Source organism: Olea europaea, chromosome 8 (assembly GCF_002742605.1).
Source record: "Olea europaea var. sylvestris chromosome 8, O_europaea_v1, whole genome shotgun sequence".
Classification (NCBI taxonomy): Eukaryota; Viridiplantae; Streptophyta; class Magnoliopsida; order Lamiales; family Oleaceae; genus Olea; species Olea europaea.
Window position 1 is genome coordinate 19,008,090 of NC_036244.1, and position 20,181 is coordinate 19,028,270.

Sequence of the window (20,181 nt, forward strand, 5' to 3'; positions counted from 1 at the left end):
ACTCAATCTTTCAAACGAAGAAAAAGTTACACAATTTCCAACACACACTCGTCAAATCGTCAAAGAAAAGGTAGGAACATGCATGATGATTTGTTTTATTATTTATCTTTCATTTCTCATATGCTTATAAATAGTTGTATAAACGGGCATAGGTCAACAAAATGGTATTTCCGTAGCAATTGGGGTCATGGATTTTCAGTTTATGGGGGTGGTATGGGATCCGTAGTTGGGGAGAAAATCACCCGTTTGATTGAGTACGCTACCAATAAATTTCTGTGTTATGATATGTAGTCTTACAAAACGTTGAATTTATTGGATCAATAACGTGATATGATTTATTATCGTCAGAGGAGAATTTTGTTTGTTCAACTATTTATAATGTTTTACATTATCTTTCAGTAAATTAATATATGTAAAATATAAAATTTTAAATTACGGTAAGAGCTTGTGTGGAAGAGATTTCTGAAGGAAAAACAATTTTTATGGTTAAAAAAAGTAAAGGTGTATGAGTTCTAATAATGAATAAGAGTTATTTTTATTCTATAATATTATACTGTTAAATACTAAATAGACAATTAAAAAGCAACTGGTTTAATTATCAGCATCACATGATTCACATCAACAAAAGCCCAAAGAAAGTAGTACCATAAAGATACTAATAAAATATTTCAAAGTGAACCCCAAACATTCTAAAATATTCTATATAAACCCAATTTTCTATACGTATAATTTCAAATCCCATTATATAGACCAGGTTGCAGCATTAACACCCAACAACCTCTAAAAAGCCAGCCTTCGACTGCAACCACTATACTTAGCCGTGAGGGAAAGTGAAGCTTCATATGACTCCAATGTTTTATGTGCAATTTAAGAAAATTCAACGAGTAAAGTATTTATTGAAATGCGGAGAGTATAATTGATAGTGTGTTTTATATAGTTATTGGTACTCATAAACTTGATATATATTTATAAATTGAGCAAATTCCTATTTAATTTCGTGTAAATATTGTCATTATACGTAAGACCAGGACTCTGGAGTTACTTGGAAGATTTGGAGCTTAATTGAAGGAAATTCATAAGTTTAGGGAGTGATATCTAACTTATGAAAAAATTAGAGACTGATTTGCACTCTTTTTAAACTTGAGAATGATCCATTTGGGATGATTATGGAGGTTTGGGGACCAACGAGGACGCTTTGAAAGTTGTGGGATCAATATAGAAGACTTAGACAAAAAGAGCCAAAATCATACAAAAAACTTGAAGCAGAAACCAAAACGCAATAAAAGAAAAACTAAAAATTGCAGGGGGGTTTTGCGCAAAAAATTTTGACTTTTATTTTACAAGTTTCAATTCGAGGGTATTTTGGTCCTTTCGAGGGCATGACTTTCAAGGTAGATTGTGCACTATAAAGACCTAGTTTATGTCAAATAAAGGAGGATCAAAGGAGGAACATACCAGAAGTTAAAGAGAAATGCTATGGTTTCAAGTACTTGGCACGAAGAATGCGAATTCTTGGTGCAAGGAGTTCATCCTTTTCTCCGTTTTTTTCTTTAAGCTCAATGATGTATTACAAAACCCTTTTGTGTTTTTCTCTCGTTATGATGTGACTAAATCATTAGTTGGATGAACGATGTAACCTTGATTTGAATATTTAATTTCAATTATCAAGATTTGTGAAGTTAATTATTTTATTTATTGAATTTATTTCTTTTCTTAATACTTGAATTACTTGATCACAAATTCATGATTTATGAAATTTAAAAGTAATTATGGTGAAATTGTGAATTGCAACACTTTCAACTTTCAACTCCGTGAATCGCCCTTAATCATGTGTTAGACAAGCCTCGAGTTCGGCTATGTTCATGAAATTATTTGTTTCGATTTAAAACCCACCACAAGTGTACGGTTCGTTAACAGGTAGCAAAATGAACTATGAGTTCAGGTATCGATCCCACAAGGATTTAATTAATTCAAATCAACCTATTATGACCTTAACCGAAACACGAAAGTAAAATTGATGTATTGTGATTTAATTAAAGAATACGTAAACTATGATGCAATTATGAATGAGAGAATTATATTGAATGCGAAATGACTTGGACACAATTTATGAAAATTTATGGAATTAATGAATTTACTAATGCACTAGGATCAGGAATTCTCAAGCAATATCCGTTCAATTTTCAATTATGCAAATTTGACACAAGTCCCACAAATAATGAATCAATATTCTTATTCTAATTTAGCAATCTCTCTCGAGCAATGCCAAACCTACCCCAATATGTGATTCGACTATATCTCTATGACGAATACTAGCATACAGGAATGCATTATGATTTAATGAATATTCAACAATTCACACAAGGCATAGAGGTATATTTTTATCCGCTATCGGACCTTACGATGATTTATACTATGTCGAGCCTATTTTCCTTCTTTCTAATGCATAAGACAGGCCACCAAAACCATATAATTACATGCACAATAATATTATGGAAATAAAAACGTAATAAATCATTCAATTCCGAAACATGCGTTTAAAATTGTCAAATATCTAAATCAAAAATAAAAACGTAGGATTGCAAGGTTCATCGATTTCCTAGCAATGAAAAATTTAGCCTAACATGCTAAAAAGAAGAAAATATAAAAATAATTGAAGAAACGTCATCACCCGAATCAAGTTTCAATCGAATCTTCACTTGGCGCGATGTTTTCCTCTTGTTTGCTCCTCGTTTTCTTCTTCAAAATCTCCCTTTCTCTTGTAAAAATGACATCCCTTTTGTTCTGATCGAGTTTTCATTTATATAGGACCCTAAAATGATTGTTTCCATAACAGTTTCGGCGGAATTAGGAAACCACGGATTTGGACTAAAAATGCTCTATGCGACGCATAGAGAATCTCTATGCGGTCGCATAGAGTAAAAGTTTTGTTACAATTAAATTTCGGTTTGCCTCTATGCGGCCGCATAGAGGGTAGCACTATGCGGTCGCATAGTGCTACCAACTATGGAAGAAGTTTATTTTGGTCCTTCTATTTGAATCATTCACTTCTTGGCATTTTTTTTTCATTCTTTCCATTCCATCATCCCAAGATATCATCAATTGACATTTGGATTAATCAATTTCTCGATTTGTTCATCGGGTCAACTTTTGGATAATTGCACCTTGGTCCCTGAACTTTCAATTTGCGTCATTTTAGTCCTTTTTCGCTTCTTTTCTCCTGAATTTTACCATGTTCATTAGTATTCCCTAAAATTCACAAATGTAGTGAGATTAAGTCACAATTCAATCATTTTGCTCGTTATTAAGTCATGTTTGTGACCTAAATAAGTGTGCACAAGCACACTTATCAAACCCCCCAAACTTGAGCTATTATTTGTCCTCAAACAAGATAGTGACTTAATTCTGAACAAACATGGCTTAATACCCTGTTGTGGCTTAGAATTGGACTAAGTATTTGACTTTATGAATATTTATCAGTGCAAAAATGACATCAACCTTTACCTGTTAAATGCAAATTGACGTGTGTGTGTGAATTCATGCCAACATATCAGGTTCATGATAAATTTAAGTCCCGACCCCAAGTGGTCAAATGTATCCTTACTCGCTCGAGAGATACACAACCCCTCCAAATTTATTCTTTTCACTCAATTATCCCGGGATTGTGTTTTAAGATTAGGAATTTACATAGTTGTAGTCCTCACCCTCTCGTAGTTTGGATTAGTCTTACTATCACAAGTTTACATTTCAACGAGTGAAGGCTCTCCTAAGTTTGATTGCCTCGACACTCAAGATTAAACTAGGTTACTTGCCTCGCCTCAAAGGTTTAGTTTCTCCAACCAAATGTCCAAGGGCTTTTCGTCATGTTATTATCTCTCTTTTATTTTTCTCACTTTTCTCTAATTTTAAAAGATTTATTATCATCTTCTCACTTACTTTCTGTATAACCCATGTAACGAGCTTTAGGCCGGTGACTCCCAAGCCAATTGGCTTGAGGGCACCAGGTTTTAAATCCTTGCAAGTTTATTCACTCGAGTTATAAAAGCTCGATCAGATGACTTTTTATTAACCTCTTTCCCTCTTGCTTTCTATATGACCCATGTATCGAGCTTTGGGTCGGTGACTCCCAAACCAGTTGGCTTTGGGGTACCAGATTTTAAAATATCCTTACAGGCTTACTTGCTCGAGTCATAAAGGCATGAAAAGAAGTATCTTATTTTCACATATTAATTTTATGCCCTTTGTTGTTTTTCTAGATATTTAGTTTTCAAAACCAACCCCCAATTTAAGATTTTCAACTACTCTTCACCCCACTGGTCTATGCAATCCACACAATAAAATTCATGCACGGAGCCCCTGCTCATCTCAACGCTCCTCTATAATAGCTCAACCATCACCAAACTGTCTTAAATTAGTTTATGGGTTAATTCAATAGAGGGTTATCATTCTTTTTCTACTTTATGCTCAAAATCCAGTCATGCACCTAATATGTCAAGCATGAATAGCGTGCATAGATAATGTCAAGTGTTGCATCAACAAGTATCAGTTAGTCTAATTAACACCAGATCTAAAGTTTTGCAGTTTAAACTAGTCCAATAATATCATCATAGCTAACAAGGTTATCAAGCACACACAAGCATGCATGAAGAGAAAACAAACTAAATAAAATGCAAAGAAATTTTTATTTTTTTTACACTCATCATGCATACATTATGCAGTAATGGAAAATAGATAATGATGAATACAGATAAAGATTTAAAATTATGTCACACTCCCCAAACTTAGTTAATACATTGTCCTCAATGTAAGATTAACATAAGATTAAAGACATAATTTTAAGGACAAAATGAAGAAAAAAAATCAAAATGGAGTAAACAGTACTCCCCTGATCAAAATGGTGGCTGTGATGGAAGGCTGGGTCCGGCAGCATCATCTTCAGGAGGGGGAGGAAGGCGGGATAAAATTTCTCTCAATATGGCAGACTGCTGGGTCTGCTCCACTTGCATGGCCTGAACCCTTGTCTCCAAACTCCTTAGACGGTCCCATGTCTCGTTTCCCCGCCACTGTATAGCATCCATCCTGCCAACGTATATGCCCAATCGCCCGTCAAAAGTACTCATCTGTCTTCGCGCTGCAAGGGACTCACTGCTGGCAGTGGAAGCGATGTTTCGTGTTGTTGCAATATCAGTCTGCACTTGCTGGATGGTGGTACTCAATACTCCAAATGAGTGCTGAAAGCTCTGCATGTCTCGGCTGTGTCCTATCATAGTGGCAAACATCTGCCTCAATAACTGGGTATTCATGTCAGTCGGTGGTGGAAGAGCTTGTGACATTTCAAAGTCCTCAACTGCTTGCCCTTCCTCAGCCTGTTGCTGTCGGCGTCACTCATTTTCCAACTTCTGTTGATGTTTAATTCTGGCCCGGTCCTGGGCCTCGAGTGTGAGGCGCTTGATTTAGGGACTTGGTTTCTTCGGTGCCTCCCCAGGCTAAACTTGTATGCCTGCAGCTCTACAAATTCCACTTATCAAGTTCGGGAAAATCAGTGAGGTGTGCTTGTCTCCCCATGCACTGTAATGTGTATCTGGTTGTAGATATAAGTGGCAAAGTCAATCTTGTTTTCCCGAACTAAATGATAGATAAACCCCACCTTTTGATTTGCGAATGTCGTCCTATGGGATATTGGCTCGATGTTGTGGCATATGAACAACCATAGGATGACTATAGAAGGGGTGAGGTCAATCTGATACCAATCTGCAGTAGGTAGGGGCCAAGCATTTTCACGTCCCAATAAAACTTTTGCAACCTCAATCCAGTTGAAATCATGCGGGACTGGGACTACATTATTCCAGGTTAGCTGATAGTAGTCATGAATTACTTTAGGTGAAAACATAATCCATTTGCCCTGAACCCATGTTTGATGCAGATGATCAGATCCAGGCGTGTCTATTTCGGTATTGAAGTTGGCATAGAACTCCTTCACCAGATTTTCATATACTCGGTGTGGTCTTTCAATCACTTTCTTCCAACCACAATTGTGGATTAAATAAACCAATTCAAAATCAGGGAAATCATCCAACTTAACTAGCCTTTCAGGGATGAGTGCCCACTCACGGACAACATTGGCGTAACGGGCTGCTTTGTCTGAAGATAGAAATCGCTTGACACCCCCTTTGGTCTCCCTAGTTCGGGCTATGCTAAATGTGAAACTAACCTTCTCTATACCTTTTGATGTTCTTTTTGGAGGCATCCTGCAAAGGTGTAAAAATAACATTCATTAAACTTTATGTTGAAAAACGAGAGAGGGAATGAGATTAGCAAGACATGTATTACACAAATCCCCCAAACTTGTTTCAATATGCATATAGAACTCCTTGGTGTGCACTCATCAAAACATGACATTCAAGGTAGTGTAAATAGTGTGCCCATATGAAAAACTAAGAAAATTAGGCTGAAACAAACACATTTGAAAAATTGGACCCATGACTGAGTGCACAAGTTTGGCTCCGGACATCATCAAAAAATATCGAAATTTCCCCGGGTAATCTCTGGGCATATGAAAGTATTGTATGAGATCTATCATATACTCAAAATTCAAATCAATTGGACGTCGTTTGGCGTGTCAAATAATGGTGTAAAGTAGGGGATGTAGGGTGTCGTGCCGTGACATGCCATGACCTAACCATGTGCCTACGTGTTGCAAAATGGATGTGATGTTTTACATGGCCTTTCATGTGTTGTGCATGTGACAGTATGCAAACTTCAAGAAAACATGCTCAAGAACGTGTAAGGAATGCAAACTAACAATATACACACAAACGAAGCTCAAAACATCCAAATTGTGTCAAGTAACTCATGATTAAGTGCGCACTTTCACCCCGGACATCATCGAGAAAACTCAAATTTTTCCCAAGCAGCCTCCAGGCATATGAAAGTACGTAGTGTAGAGTGGCACATATAAAAATTTCAAGCCCATGAGATGTCTTACGGGTACTTAACGCAATGGACGAAGTGGGTGCGATGAAGTGACGTGAACCTGACATGTGTGCCTACATGTGTGTGGTTGGTGAGTGAGTGTTTCGAGCTCAATTTTTATGGCATTTGATTGCAATGTGTATGTTAATGTACATATTCAGATTATCGAATGCGGGATTGCATAAAATGCACAACCGTCACTTAGGCAATTTATCAAACATGTAACATTCATTCATTGTAAACCATACAAAATACCTAAAATGTAATGTGCCACCAATTCATAACACAACCCAAGCTCAAAATGCACAACCCATCAACTACCTATTGCCCATTCTCCGTAATCAAGCTCAAAAAATTCTTGGTTCATCACGAACCAAACTTAAAGAAATTCATAGAGAAAAAGGAATGAGAAAATACCTTGAATTCGCAATGGAAGTGTGGAGTATTGATTTATCACGCCAATGTGAGGAAGAATTACCGTGTATTATGCATGGAAGGAGTGTGTGAATGTGATGGTGTGAGAGATATGTGAAGAGGGGGAAATGAGGGAGAGTGGCTCGGTCATGGTTTAAAACCATGACCGAGGTCCTACTATGCGGCCGCATAGTACTAAACTATGCGGTCGCATAATATTAAAATTTTCCCCATTTTTGTGTTCGGGTGGTTTCTATGCGACCGCATAGACATTATGTCTATGCGATCGCATAGACCAATTTATTTATTTATTTATTTATTATTTTTTCTTTAAAAACAAAACAAAACATACTGGAATACAAAAAATTATTTTCCCTCTTTGAATTCTCTAGCACACATTTCCCTTTTAAATTTTTGAAAACATCATTTTGTCTTGAAATACGTGAGTTTTACTCAATCACCCAAAATCATTTCAAACTCACCGAACATGTGTGTAATGCCTAGGAAATTATGCAGATGATAATTTGATCCTATTAACATGCATGTATGAACGATGACATAGAAAAATGCAAATGCGAAAATTAAGTAACTCTGCAAATAATGTGAAAAGTAAGATAAATAGAAGGATACAGTGGGTTGCCTCCCACCCAGCGCTAGGTTATAGTCGATAGCTCGACTTTACCACATTGCGTCATTCTGGTGGTCTAAGATGAACGGTAGACTTTTCTTTTGAAAAATCGTCGCCCCAATAGTGCTTCAAACGCTGTCCATTGACCTTGAACGTTCCCTTGCTGTCGTGAGTGATCTCGACTGCCCCATGTGGGAGTACCTGTGTAGTAGTACATGGACCAGACCATCTCGATCGCAGCTTTCCTAGGAATAGCTTAAGTAGCACTGTTTGCCCCCACCTTAAATTCACGCCTCTAAATATGCATATCATGCCACTTCTTGGTGCGTTCTTTGTAGAGTCTTGAATTCTCGTAGGCCTCCATTCTGAGCTCATCTAGCTCATTAAGTTGTAGTAAATGTTTTTCACCCACAGCCTTCAAGTCCAAATTCAATTTCTTCATTGCCCAGTAAGCACGTTGTTCTATCTCAAGAGGTAAGTGGCATGCCTTCCCGAAAACCAGTCGATATGGTGACATTCCTATAGGGGTCTTGAATGCAGTCCTATATGCCCACAAGGCGTCGTCCAGTTTCTTAGACCAATCTTTTCGTGAAGAGCTTGCTGTGACTTCGAGTATTCGCTTTAATTGCCTATTGGACACTTCGACCTGTCCGCTAGTTTAGGGATGATATGCAGTGGCTACACGATGTTTAACGCTATATTTAGTCAACAATTGTTCAAATTGGTGATTGCAGAAATGTTTGCCCCTATCACTGATTATAACTCTCGGTATTCCAAAACGGGTGAAAATATTTTTCTTTACAAAATCAATCACCACCTTCCCATCATTAGTAGGCAATGCAATGGCTTCTACCCACTTCGATACATAATCCACAGCCCACCAATATGTACCGATTAGAGAATGATGGGGAAACTAGCCCCATGAATTCGATCCCCCAGATGTCGAATAGTTCCACCTTTAGGATACTGTTCAAAGGCATTTCGTTTCTCCTGGATATATTACCGGTGCGTTGACATCGGTCATACCTTTTCACGAATTCAAAAGCATCCTTAAATAGCATAGGCCAGTAAAAACCTGATTGAAGGATCTTCGTCGCTGTTTTTGAACCACCAAAATGCCCTGCGTATGTAGATGAATGACAATGTTCTAATATCAAAGGCACTTCTTCCTCAGGTACGCAACAACGAACGATTTGATCAGCTCCCCGCCTATATAGAATGGGGTCCTCCCAAAAATAATACTTCAATTCAGCGAAAAATTTCTTCTTCTGGTGACTTGAGTAATCTGGAGGAATGATAGACCTGACTAAGTAGTTAACTATGTCAGCATACTAGGGTACCTCCCCCACACCAAAAATCTGTTCATCTGGGAAGATTTCATTGATTTCCACGGTCTTTGTCTGTTCTGTGGTCTCGAGTCGAGACAAACTCCTAAAGCAGCAGTATCCAACAAATGAGACGTGGCTTGACATCCATCTTTTCCATTAAGTACTTGATGGCAGCGTGATCTGTGTAAACGATGACCTTTGACCCCACAAGATATGATCGAAATTTGTCAAAAGTGTAGACTACTGCAAGGAGCTCCTTCTCTGTAGTGGCATAGTTTAATTGAGCGTCGTTCAAGGTCTTACTTGCATAGTAGATCATGTGAAATATTTTATTTCTTCGTTGTCCCAATACGGCCCCAACAGCAAAATCACTGGCGTCGCACATGAATTCAAATGGCAGGTTCCAATCCGGTGTGATGATCACGAGTGCTGAAGTCAACTTCTCTTTTAAGGTGTTAAAAGCCAGCAAACACTAATCTGTGAACTCAAATGCGGATTCCTTTATCAACAAACAGCACAGTGGTTTAGTAATTTTTGAGAAATCTTTGATGATTCTTCTGTAGAACCCGGCATGCCCGAGGAAGCTACGAACATCTTTGATGTTGGTGGCGGTAATTTCTCAATCACCTGGATCTTTGCTCTGTCCACCTCAATACCATTTGCTGAGATTCTGTGTCCTAAAACAATGTCCTCCTATACCATAAAGTGACATTTCTCCCAATTTAATACCAAGTTGGTCTCTGTACACCACTGTAACACAAGACTAAGATGCTCCAGACACTCATCAAACGAAGACCCAAACACTGAGAAGTCTTCCATGAATACCTTGATAAATTTCTCAATCATATCCGAAAAGATAGCCATCATGCAGCGCTGAAAAGTGGCAGAAGTGTTGCATAAACCAAAATGCATCCTACGGTATGCAAAGGTACCGTACGGGCATGTGAAAGTTGTCTTCTCCTGATGTCAGGCGCTACTGGAATCTGATTATACCCGGAGTACCATTGAGAAAACAGTAATGCGAGTGCCCTGCTAGTCTCTCCAACATCTGATCAATGAACGATAGTAGAAAATGATCCTTTCGAGTAGCAACGTTTAGTTTGCGATAATCGATGCAAACTCTCCATCCGGTCATTGTTCTTGTAGGAATCAACTCATTTTTCTCGTTTTGCACCACTGTAATACCCCCTTTCTTTGGAACAACCTGCATTGCACTGATCCATGCACTATCTGATATTGGGTGGATGATGCCTGCGTCAAGCAACTTCAATACCTCGGCCCTAACCACTTCCTTCATGTGTGGATTCAATCTCCACTAACCATCAATGCTTGGCTTGAATTTCTCCTCCACGAGTATTTTGTGCATGCATTGCGACGGGTTGATCCTCTTGATATTGCAATTGACCATCCAATGGCTATTTTATTCTCCCTCAACACCCGAAGTAGCCTCTCTTTCTCCTCTTTACTGACAGTATTTGAAATAATAACCGGGAGTGTAGATGACTTCCCCAAGTAAGCATATCGAAGATGTGGTGGAAATTGTTTGAGTTCCAACTTGGGAGGTTGTTGAATAGATGACACTGACTTTGTGGTCCTCGTTCCCAGTTCTTCGAAGTGACGTTTGCGCATGTATGGTGGATTAGTTTCCAATAATGGTGCACATGTTTCAATCTCACTTGAATTAGTGTGAGTGGATTGAGAATGTGCAATGCATGTCTCGTATGCATCGGAATGATGATGTAATCGAAATGTATCTTGGATTATTCTGTCAATTACATCGATCTGGAAATAGTTGTCTGACTCAATGGGAAATTTCATTGCCTTGAACACGTTGAAAGAGATTTGTTCTTCGCCAAGTCTCAATTTAAGCTACCCTTTCTGAACATCGACAATAGCTCTTCCAGTAGCTAAGAAGGGTCACCCCAATATGAGTGGAACATCCTTATCTTCCTCCATGTCTAAGATGAGAAAATCGGCTGAAAATATGAACTTTTCTACTTTTACCAACACGTCTTCAATGATCCCTCTTAGATGTATAAGGGATCGATCTGCTAACTGTAGGGTGATCCAATTTGTGCTTTTTCAACCTTTGCGGGAATGGAATAGGTGGCTCATGAGGGTTGATAGAATTGGTAGCTGTACTTCGTGATGTAGTGGAACTCTTCTTGGCAACATCCCATGTTGTTTGTTCAGTCTGTTCCACAATCTCGTCATTTGAGGTTGGTGCTGATTCCTAGCTAGTTACCGGTCTTTTTACATGTATCTTCGGTAGTTGTACTCCACTTCTGGTTGTTATAGCCTTTGTGTGCTCCTTTGGATTGATTTCAGTGTTGCTGGGTAGGTTTTCTAGTGCTCTACCTGTCATAGAGATTGCCATCTGTCCCATTTGCGTCTCCAAATTTTTTATTGCAGCACTTTAGTCTTGGAGAGTTGTGTCTATCTTTCACATAAACTGGTTGTTGGCCTCCATGTACTGATTAATCGTTGCCATGAACTTCTCAAACATCTCTTTTAATGGTGGCTTTTTATCCTGCTACTGAAATTGACCTTGTGTTTTGTTTTAATTCTAGTTGCTCCATGAGAAGTTGGGTGTTTTCTCCAGCCCTGATTGAAGGTTTTTGAATGTGGATTATTCTGTTAGCGTTGACCCTATTGCACAAAATTTGCATGTTCGACTCCCTGTGTGAGAATTGGACAGTTGACAGTATTGTGGTCTGCTCTACATTCTTCACAACTTGGCTTCTTGACTTGTTTTGCATTGACAGTCTGTGAAACGCTCTCAACCTTATGGAACAAGGAGTTTATCTTCGCAGATAATGCTGAGTAAGTATCTACTTCATAAACCCCCGGTGTTCTCTTCTGAACCACTCGATCTGTAGACCACATGGTTGAAGTTGTAGCCATTCTCTCAAACAGTTCCCATGCTCTGTCAATTGTTCTTGTGGAGATAGACCCGTTGAATTATGAGTCCACCATGCTCTTGAAGGATGGAAGTAGTCCAGTATAGACAAATCGGATCTATGTCTTCTTATCAAAACCATGCTGAGACATTTCCTTAACATATTTTTGAAACGATTCCATGCCTCTTCAAATGATTCAGACTCGCCTTGGTTGAATATAGAGATGTCATGCCGCATTTTTGCTACCTTAGCTGGCGAGAAGAACTTGGTGTAGAATTTGTGGGCTAGCTCGTTCCAAGTGGTGATGCTTGCGATGGGAAGTGAATCCAACCATTCAAGTACTTTATCCTGTAAGGTATGTGGAAACAATCGCAGTCTTATGGCGTCGTCTAAGATACCTTGGTACCTAAAGTGTTGGCACATGTCCAGAAATCGGGATATGTGTGTATGTGGGTTCTCACTAGCCGTCCCGTAGTATTGATGTCCATTCTGAAATAGTTGAATCACATTTGTTTTCAGCTGGAAGTTCGGTTGCCCAAATGGAGGATACATAATGCTAGATTGACTTTGGACCACCAACGGTGCCATGAAGTCCCCAAGTACCGTATTCCCTTCATCTTCAACCCCCGCGCCTTTGTTGAGTTGAATTACCAGTCGATTTTGCTCGTTAGCCATTTGTTGTGCTGCTCTTGCTTCTCTTTGCCTGTGATGAAATGTGCGTTCGATCTCTGAATCTATGGGAACCAAGTCTCGATCAGGTGCTCTTTGCATACAAGCCCTGAGATAGCAAAACTAACACAAAATTAAATTAAAATAAACAATAAACTAAACCTAGTAAGCTAACTACTACTAATTTAGCTAAGTTCTAATTAGTGTCACAATAGATAAAAGTAAACTAAATTTCAATCCCCAGCAACGACGCCAAAAACTTGTTCACGAAATTATTTGTTTCGATTTAAAATTCACCGCAAGTGTACGGTTCGTTAACAAGTAGTAAAATGGACTATGAGTCCAAGTATCAATCTCATAATGATTGAATTAATTCAAATCAGCCTATTATGACCTTAACTGAAACACGAAAGTAAAATTGATGTATTGTGATTTAACTAAAGAAGACGTAAACTATGATACAATTATGAATGAGAGAATTATATTGAATGCGAAATGACTTGGACACAATTTACGAAAATTTATGGAATTAATGAATTTACTAACGCACTAGGATCACGAATTTCCAAGCAATACCCGTTCAATTTTCAATTATGCAAATTTGACACAAGTCCCACAAATGATGAATCAATATTCCTATTCTAATTTAGCAATCTCTCTCGAGCAATGTCAAACCTACCCCAATATGTGATTCGACTATATCTCTATGAAGAATATTAGCATATAGGAATGCATTATGATTTAATGAATATTCAACAATTCACACAAGGTATAGAGGTATATTTCTATCCCTTATCGGACCCAATGATGATTTATACTATGTTGAGCCTATTTTTCTTCTTTCGAATGCATAAGACAGGCCACCAAAATCATATAATTACGTGCACAATAATAATATGGAAATAAAAACGTAATAAATCATTCAATTCCGGAACATGCGTTTAAAATTGTCAAATATCTAAATCAAAAATAAAACGTAAGATTGCAAGGTTCATCGATCTCCTAGCAATGAAAAATTTAGCCTAACATGCTAAAAATAAGAAAATACAAAAATAGTTGAAGAAACGTCATCACCCGAATCAAGTTTCAATCGAATCTTCACTTGGCGCGATGTTTTCCTCTTGTTTTCTCCTCGTTTTCTTCTTCAAAATCTCCCTTTCTCTTGTAAAAACGGCGTCCCCTTCATTCTGGTCGAGTTTTCGTTTATATAGGACCCTAAAAAGATTGTTTCCATAAGAGTTTCGACGGAATAAGGAAACTACGGATTTGGGCTAAAAATGCTCTATGCGACCGCATAGATCATCTCTATACGATCGTATAGAGTAAAAGTTTTGTTACAATTAAATTTCCGTTTGCCTCTATGAGGCCGCATAGAGGGTAGTGATAAGTGTGTTTTTACACACTTATTTAACTCACAAACATGACTTCAACATGGACAAAGTAGTTGAATTGTGACTTAATCTCGTTAAATTCATGCAATGTAGGTGTTTCTATGGAAAAGATGAAATTCAGAAGAAAAGAGCCGAAAAAGGATCAAAACGGAACAAAGCGATAGGTCGGGGACCAAAGGTGAAAATATTGGAAAGTTGAGCTAAAGTGCAGAATTAGAATGAAAATATACCAAGTATGAGATTGAGGGCGATACAAGATGATTGGAGGAAGAAAGAAGTAACATTGGACTGAATTGAAGAAAAGTGAAAGATGAAGGACCAAATTGCAATTAATCAAAAGATGAGCCGAGCAAATGATCAAGGAATTGATTGACCCAAACATCAATTAGGAGTCAATATTTGATAATGGAACAAAGGAAAGAAAGAAAAGAGATCAAGAAAAGAGAAAATGAAGTTCAGGGACCAAAATGGCAAGGTTGTAAAGTTACAACCTTGCGGCCGCATGTAACTATATCATGCGGCTGCACATGATCTAGCAGGGAATTTTTTGGGCTGAAAATTTGAACCATGCGGTCGCATGGTTTAACACCATGCGGCCGCATGGCTTTAAGTTCGAACAAAAATCTGAACTTCCGTTTTTAATTGAAACTCTTTCGAGGCTCCGTGAGGACATAATATAAAAGCCAAAATTCATCAGAAATAGGGCAGAACGTCCATGGAGAATAAGAATACAACTTTTGGAGGCAAGGAACACGAACTTGAAGCCGATTTCACAAGGATTCAAGTGGGTTTTCAAGGTTTTATTCAAAATTTTAAGAATTTTCATACGGGTGCTATTCTTTCTATTTATTAATTCCATTTTTTTCTGTAATTATGAATCTTCTAGGCTAGGTTTTCAATTACTAGGTGATCGATGAACCGTTGTTTGTTATTTTAATTCCATATTTCATGAATTTAATATAAAGACTCGTTTGGATAATTTGATTGGTTTACATGCATTAATTTTCTTCTGCAATTAGTGGCTAATAATTGTGTGATTGTTGATGACTTATTTCTTACATTCGAGAGAAGTGGAATAAGTTCAATAAGGTGTAAACTAACATAGGGTCCGATAGGGGATAGAGATATACCCCTATACTTTATGCAATTCTTAACTTGTTCACAAAACTACATGCATTCTTGTATGTTTGCATCATCCATAGAGATATAGGCTGGTGGTGTGCAAGAATAGGTCTAATATATATCGAGAGAGTATATTGGATAGATTTAGGAACATTGAATTGACAAATTTTCATCAAATCATTAATTTTATGAAATTAGGGTTTTTATAACTTCAATTGGGGATTCGTGATCCTAGTGACTTTAGTTTGATTCATTTCCATAAATTAGCTTTTGAATTTGCATAATTTCATTTACTTGAGTGCTTAAGTCGTTTAATTAGAGAAATTTCGAAATTAGGGTTTCTAATTGAAATTAGGGTTTTTAGTTGATATTAGGGTTTTCAATTGAAATTAGAGTTTTTAGTTGAAATTAGGGTTTTTAATTGAAATTATGGTTTTTTGCATTTAGACCATATTTTCACTCAATTAGATTCGGTTAAGGCTAGATTATATAGAATTGAACTACTCAATCTCTGAGAGACGATATTCGGACTTTTTAAAATCCATTTTATTACTTTTTACGAACCGTACACTTGCGGTAGTTTTAAATCGAAAGAATTATTTCGTGAACAAGTTTTTGGCGCCGTTGCCGGGGATTGAGTATTCGTTTAATTTTATTCAATTTAGCACTAATTCAAACTTTTTATTTTTAGTTTATTTTATTTTATTGTTATTTAGTTTTATTACATAAGTGCATATTTTAGTTACTTAAGTCTTTAAATTGAATTCTATTACAAAAGTGCATGCCAAGATCTGCTGAAGGATATCTACTCCCAACCGACCCAGAGATCGAATGAAGCTTCAGAAGAAGGCAGAGAGAAAATAGAGCAGTGAGAAATCAGATGGAGAACGTACAATACAATCCTGTTGTACAAGCCAATGAAAGAGGGGAAAAAGACGAAGGAAACATGCTCGTTGGAGAGTTCATGACTCCTCAAATCATTCAAAGCCAGTCCAGCATTGTGTATCCACCATTCGGGCAGCCAAATTTCCAGTTTAAGACAAATGTGATACAACTGTTCCAGAACGAACATCAGTTTTATGGAAGAGTTGAAGAGAACCCGCACACGCACGTCTCGCGCTTCTTAGAGATGTGCCAGCACTTCAGATATCAAGGAATCTCTGATGACGTCATAAGATTAAGACTATTTCCACATACTTTGCGGGACAAGGCGATTGAATGGCTTGATTCTCAGCCGATAGCCAGCATTACTACCTGGAATGACCTAGCTCAGAAGTTCTGTACTAAGTTCTTTCCACCGGCCAAGATTGCAAAGCTAAAGCACGACATATCTATCTTCACGCAAGGTGAATCTGAAAACTTTGATGAGACTTGGAACAGATTCAAAAATCTACTAAAGAAGTGTCCACACCACAGGATTAGCAAGGGACTTCAGGTCCCATATTTCTATGCAGGACTACTCTCAGCTTTCAAGAGCATGGTTGACTCTTCAGCTAATGGGTCATTGTCCACAAAAATAATTGATGAAGCATTGAAGTTATATGAGACAATGGCTACAACCTCAGCAATGTGGACCATGGAACGAGCAGTACCAAAGAAGACACCAGGAGTTTATGAAGTGGATGTATATTCAGTGTTATCTGCTAAGATTGATTCCTTATTTCACAAGGTGGAAAACATTACCCAGTCAGCTAACGCAGCGCAGGCAAAGAAGGCAAATTGTGAGGAATGTGGAGTTGAGCATGTGACAGCAGAATGCCCAATTTTGACACAAGGAAAAGAGCAAGCAGATTTTGCTCAATGGGGACAACGCCAGCAGAATAATGTATATGGAGAGACCTTCAACCTAAGCTGGAAAAAGCACCCCAACTTTTCTTGGAGCAACCAAAATCAGAACAGGCCATAAGGGCAATATCAACAGCAACAGCAAGAGAAGAAGCCTCAATTGGAAGAAATGTTCGGTAAATTCATGGAACAGACCAACCAATATATGGAGGCGAACAACCAATTCATGAAGAAGACAGAAGCCACTTTTCAGGACCAGAATGCAGCCATTAAGAATTTGGAAACTCAGATAGGACAGATGACAGTTGCATTAACAAGTAGAGCACCAGGCAGCTTGCCAAGTAACACAGACGTCAATTTGAAAGAGTATGCAAAGGCTATAACAATGAGAAGTGGAGTGGAATTACTTGAGAGACAAGTGAATAATCCCGTAGCAAATAGAGAAGAGGTGTCTCCTGAAGTAGAAGAGATTTTGGAACAAGAAGAACAGACAGAAGAGCCAACACCGAGAACAAATAAAGGAAACTCAAGGGATAAAGAAACTGTAGCTGTGAACCCCTATGAGCCACACATACCGTTCCCATAGAGGCTGAAGAAGCAAAAGATGGAACAGCAATACAAGAAGTTTCTCAAAGTCTTCAAGAAGCTCCATATCAACATCCCATTCGCTGAAGCACTGGTCCAAATGCCTAGTTATGCAAAATTCCTGAAAGACATCCTATCAAACAAAAGGAAGCTAGGAGATCACGAGACAGTTATGCTAACAGAGGAGTGCAGTGCTAGGATTCAGAGAAAGCTCCCGCCAAAATTGAAAGATCCAAGGAGTTTCACTGTCCCTTGTACCATTGGTGAATTTTATTTTGATAAAGCTTTATGTGATCTTGGTGCAAGTATTAACTTAATGCCATTGTCTGTTTTCAGGAAATTAGGATTGGGAGAAGCTAAAGCTACCACGGTGACCTTACAACTGGCTGACAGATCATTGACACATCCACGAGGAATAATTGAAGACATGTTGGTTAAAGTGGAGAAGTTCATATTCCCATCAGACTTTCTGATTCTGGATATGGAAGAAGATAAAGATGTTCCTTTAATACTGAGCAGACCATTCTTGGCCATAGACAGAGCTTTGATCGACGTTCAGAATGGGCAGTTGATACTGAGATTGGGAGAAGAACAGGTTTCATTCAATGTCTTCAAGGCCATGAAACTACCAATAGAGACTGATAGATGTTTCAGGGTTGACATGATTGATAAAATGATTGAAGAGTCATTTACACTGCAAAATCCATCAGATGCATTGGAGGCCTGCATTGCACATTCTAAATCCACGAATTCTGATTCTGTAGACATAGAAATGTGTGCAAGATTTTTGGAGTCCAACCCACCTTACACGCGGAAACGATACTTTGAGGAGCTTAGGACAGGGCCAGAGAAATCACAGCCATCTATTCTGAAGCCACCAAAGTTGGAACTTAAAGCAGCTGCCCCCACACTTAAGATATGCATATTTGGGAGAGTCCAATACACTTCCAGTGATAATTTCAAACATGGTTAGAACTTCTGGATGCTGGAATAATCTACCCAATATCAGATAGTAAATGGACTAGTCCAGTGCAAGTTGTGCCCAAGAAAGGAGGAATTACAATGGTTCAGAATGAAAAGAATGAGTTGATTCCAACAAGGACGATAACAGGGTAGAGAGTTTGCATTGATTACCGCAAACTAAATACCGCTACAATGAAAGATCATTTCCCTCTTCCGTTTATAGATCAGATGTTGGAGAGATTGGTAGGCCATTCCCACTACTGCTTTCTGGATGGGTATTCGGGTTATAATCAGATACCAGTGGCACCGGATGATCAGGAGAAGACCACCTTCACATGCCCCTATGGTACCTTTGCATACCAAAGAATGCCATTTGGACTTTACAACGCTCCTGCCATATTTCAGCGATGCATGATGGCAATTTTCTCAGATATGGTAGAGAAATTCATTGAAATCTTTATGGATGACTTCTCGGTCTTTGGGACCTCATTTGATGAGTGTTTGGATCACTTAAATTTGGTTTTGCAAAGATGTAGAGAAACGAACTTAGTATTGAACTGGGAGAAATGTCATTTCATGGTTTAAGAGGGAATAGTCTTGGGACATAGAGTATCGGCAAAGGGGATAGAGGTGGATAAGGCGAAAATTCAGGTTATTGAGAAATTACCACCACCTACATCAGTAAAAGGAGTTCAAAGTTTTCTTGGGCATGCAGGGTTTTACAGGAGGTTTATAAAGGACTTCTCCAAAATCACCAAGCCTCTATGCAACTTGCTAATGAAAGAGGTATCTTTTGAGTTTGATGAGGAATGTTTGATAGCGTTCAATATTTTGAAGGAAAAACTCACAACAGCGCCTGTGATTGTGTCACCTGATTGGGATTTGCCCTTTGAGCTAATGTGTGATGCGAGTGATTATGCAGTTGGTGCGGTATTGGGACAAAGAAAGAATAAAATCTTTCATGTGATATACTATTCAAGTAGAACTTTGAACGACGCCCAAATCAACTATGCGATGACCGAGAAGGAATTGCTTGCTGTGGTTTATGCATTCGACAAGTTCAGATCGTATCTTGTTGGGTCTAAGGTCATCGTCTACACAGATCATGCCGCTCTCAAGTATCTTATGACAAAGAAGGATGCTAAGCCGAGATTGATCCGTTGGATATTGTTGTTGCAAGAATTCGATATTGAGATCAAGGATAAAAAGGGCAGTGAAAATGTGGTGGCCGACCACTTATCAAGATTGGAACGGGATGAACCTGAGATGTCAGTTGAGATAAATGAAATCTTTCCAGATGAGCAAATTTTTGGAGTAGAAATAGTCCCATGGTACGCTGATATTGTTAACTATCTTGCTAAGTCCATCCCGCCACCAGAGTATTCTAGCCATCAAAGAAAGAAGTTCTTCGCAGAGTTGAAGTA

General features: G+C 38.3%; 1 protein-coding gene across 1 annotated transcript in view; it reads right to left on the reverse strand.

Moving 5' to 3' along the window:
• LOC111398397 (protein S-acyltransferase 11-like) overlaps positions 1–842 on the reverse strand; it is a 2,479-nt gene extending 1,637 nt beyond the window's left edge. The window contains exons 1-2 of the mRNA XM_023025308.1: positions 752–842; positions 588–655 (exon numbers count right to left, since the gene is read on the reverse strand). Of these exons, the coding sequence (XP_022881076.1) occupies positions 588–655; positions 752–842 (159 nt within the window). The remainder of the gene's footprint in view (positions 1–587; positions 656–751) is intronic.
• Positions 843–20,181: the final 19,339 nt, after the last annotated feature.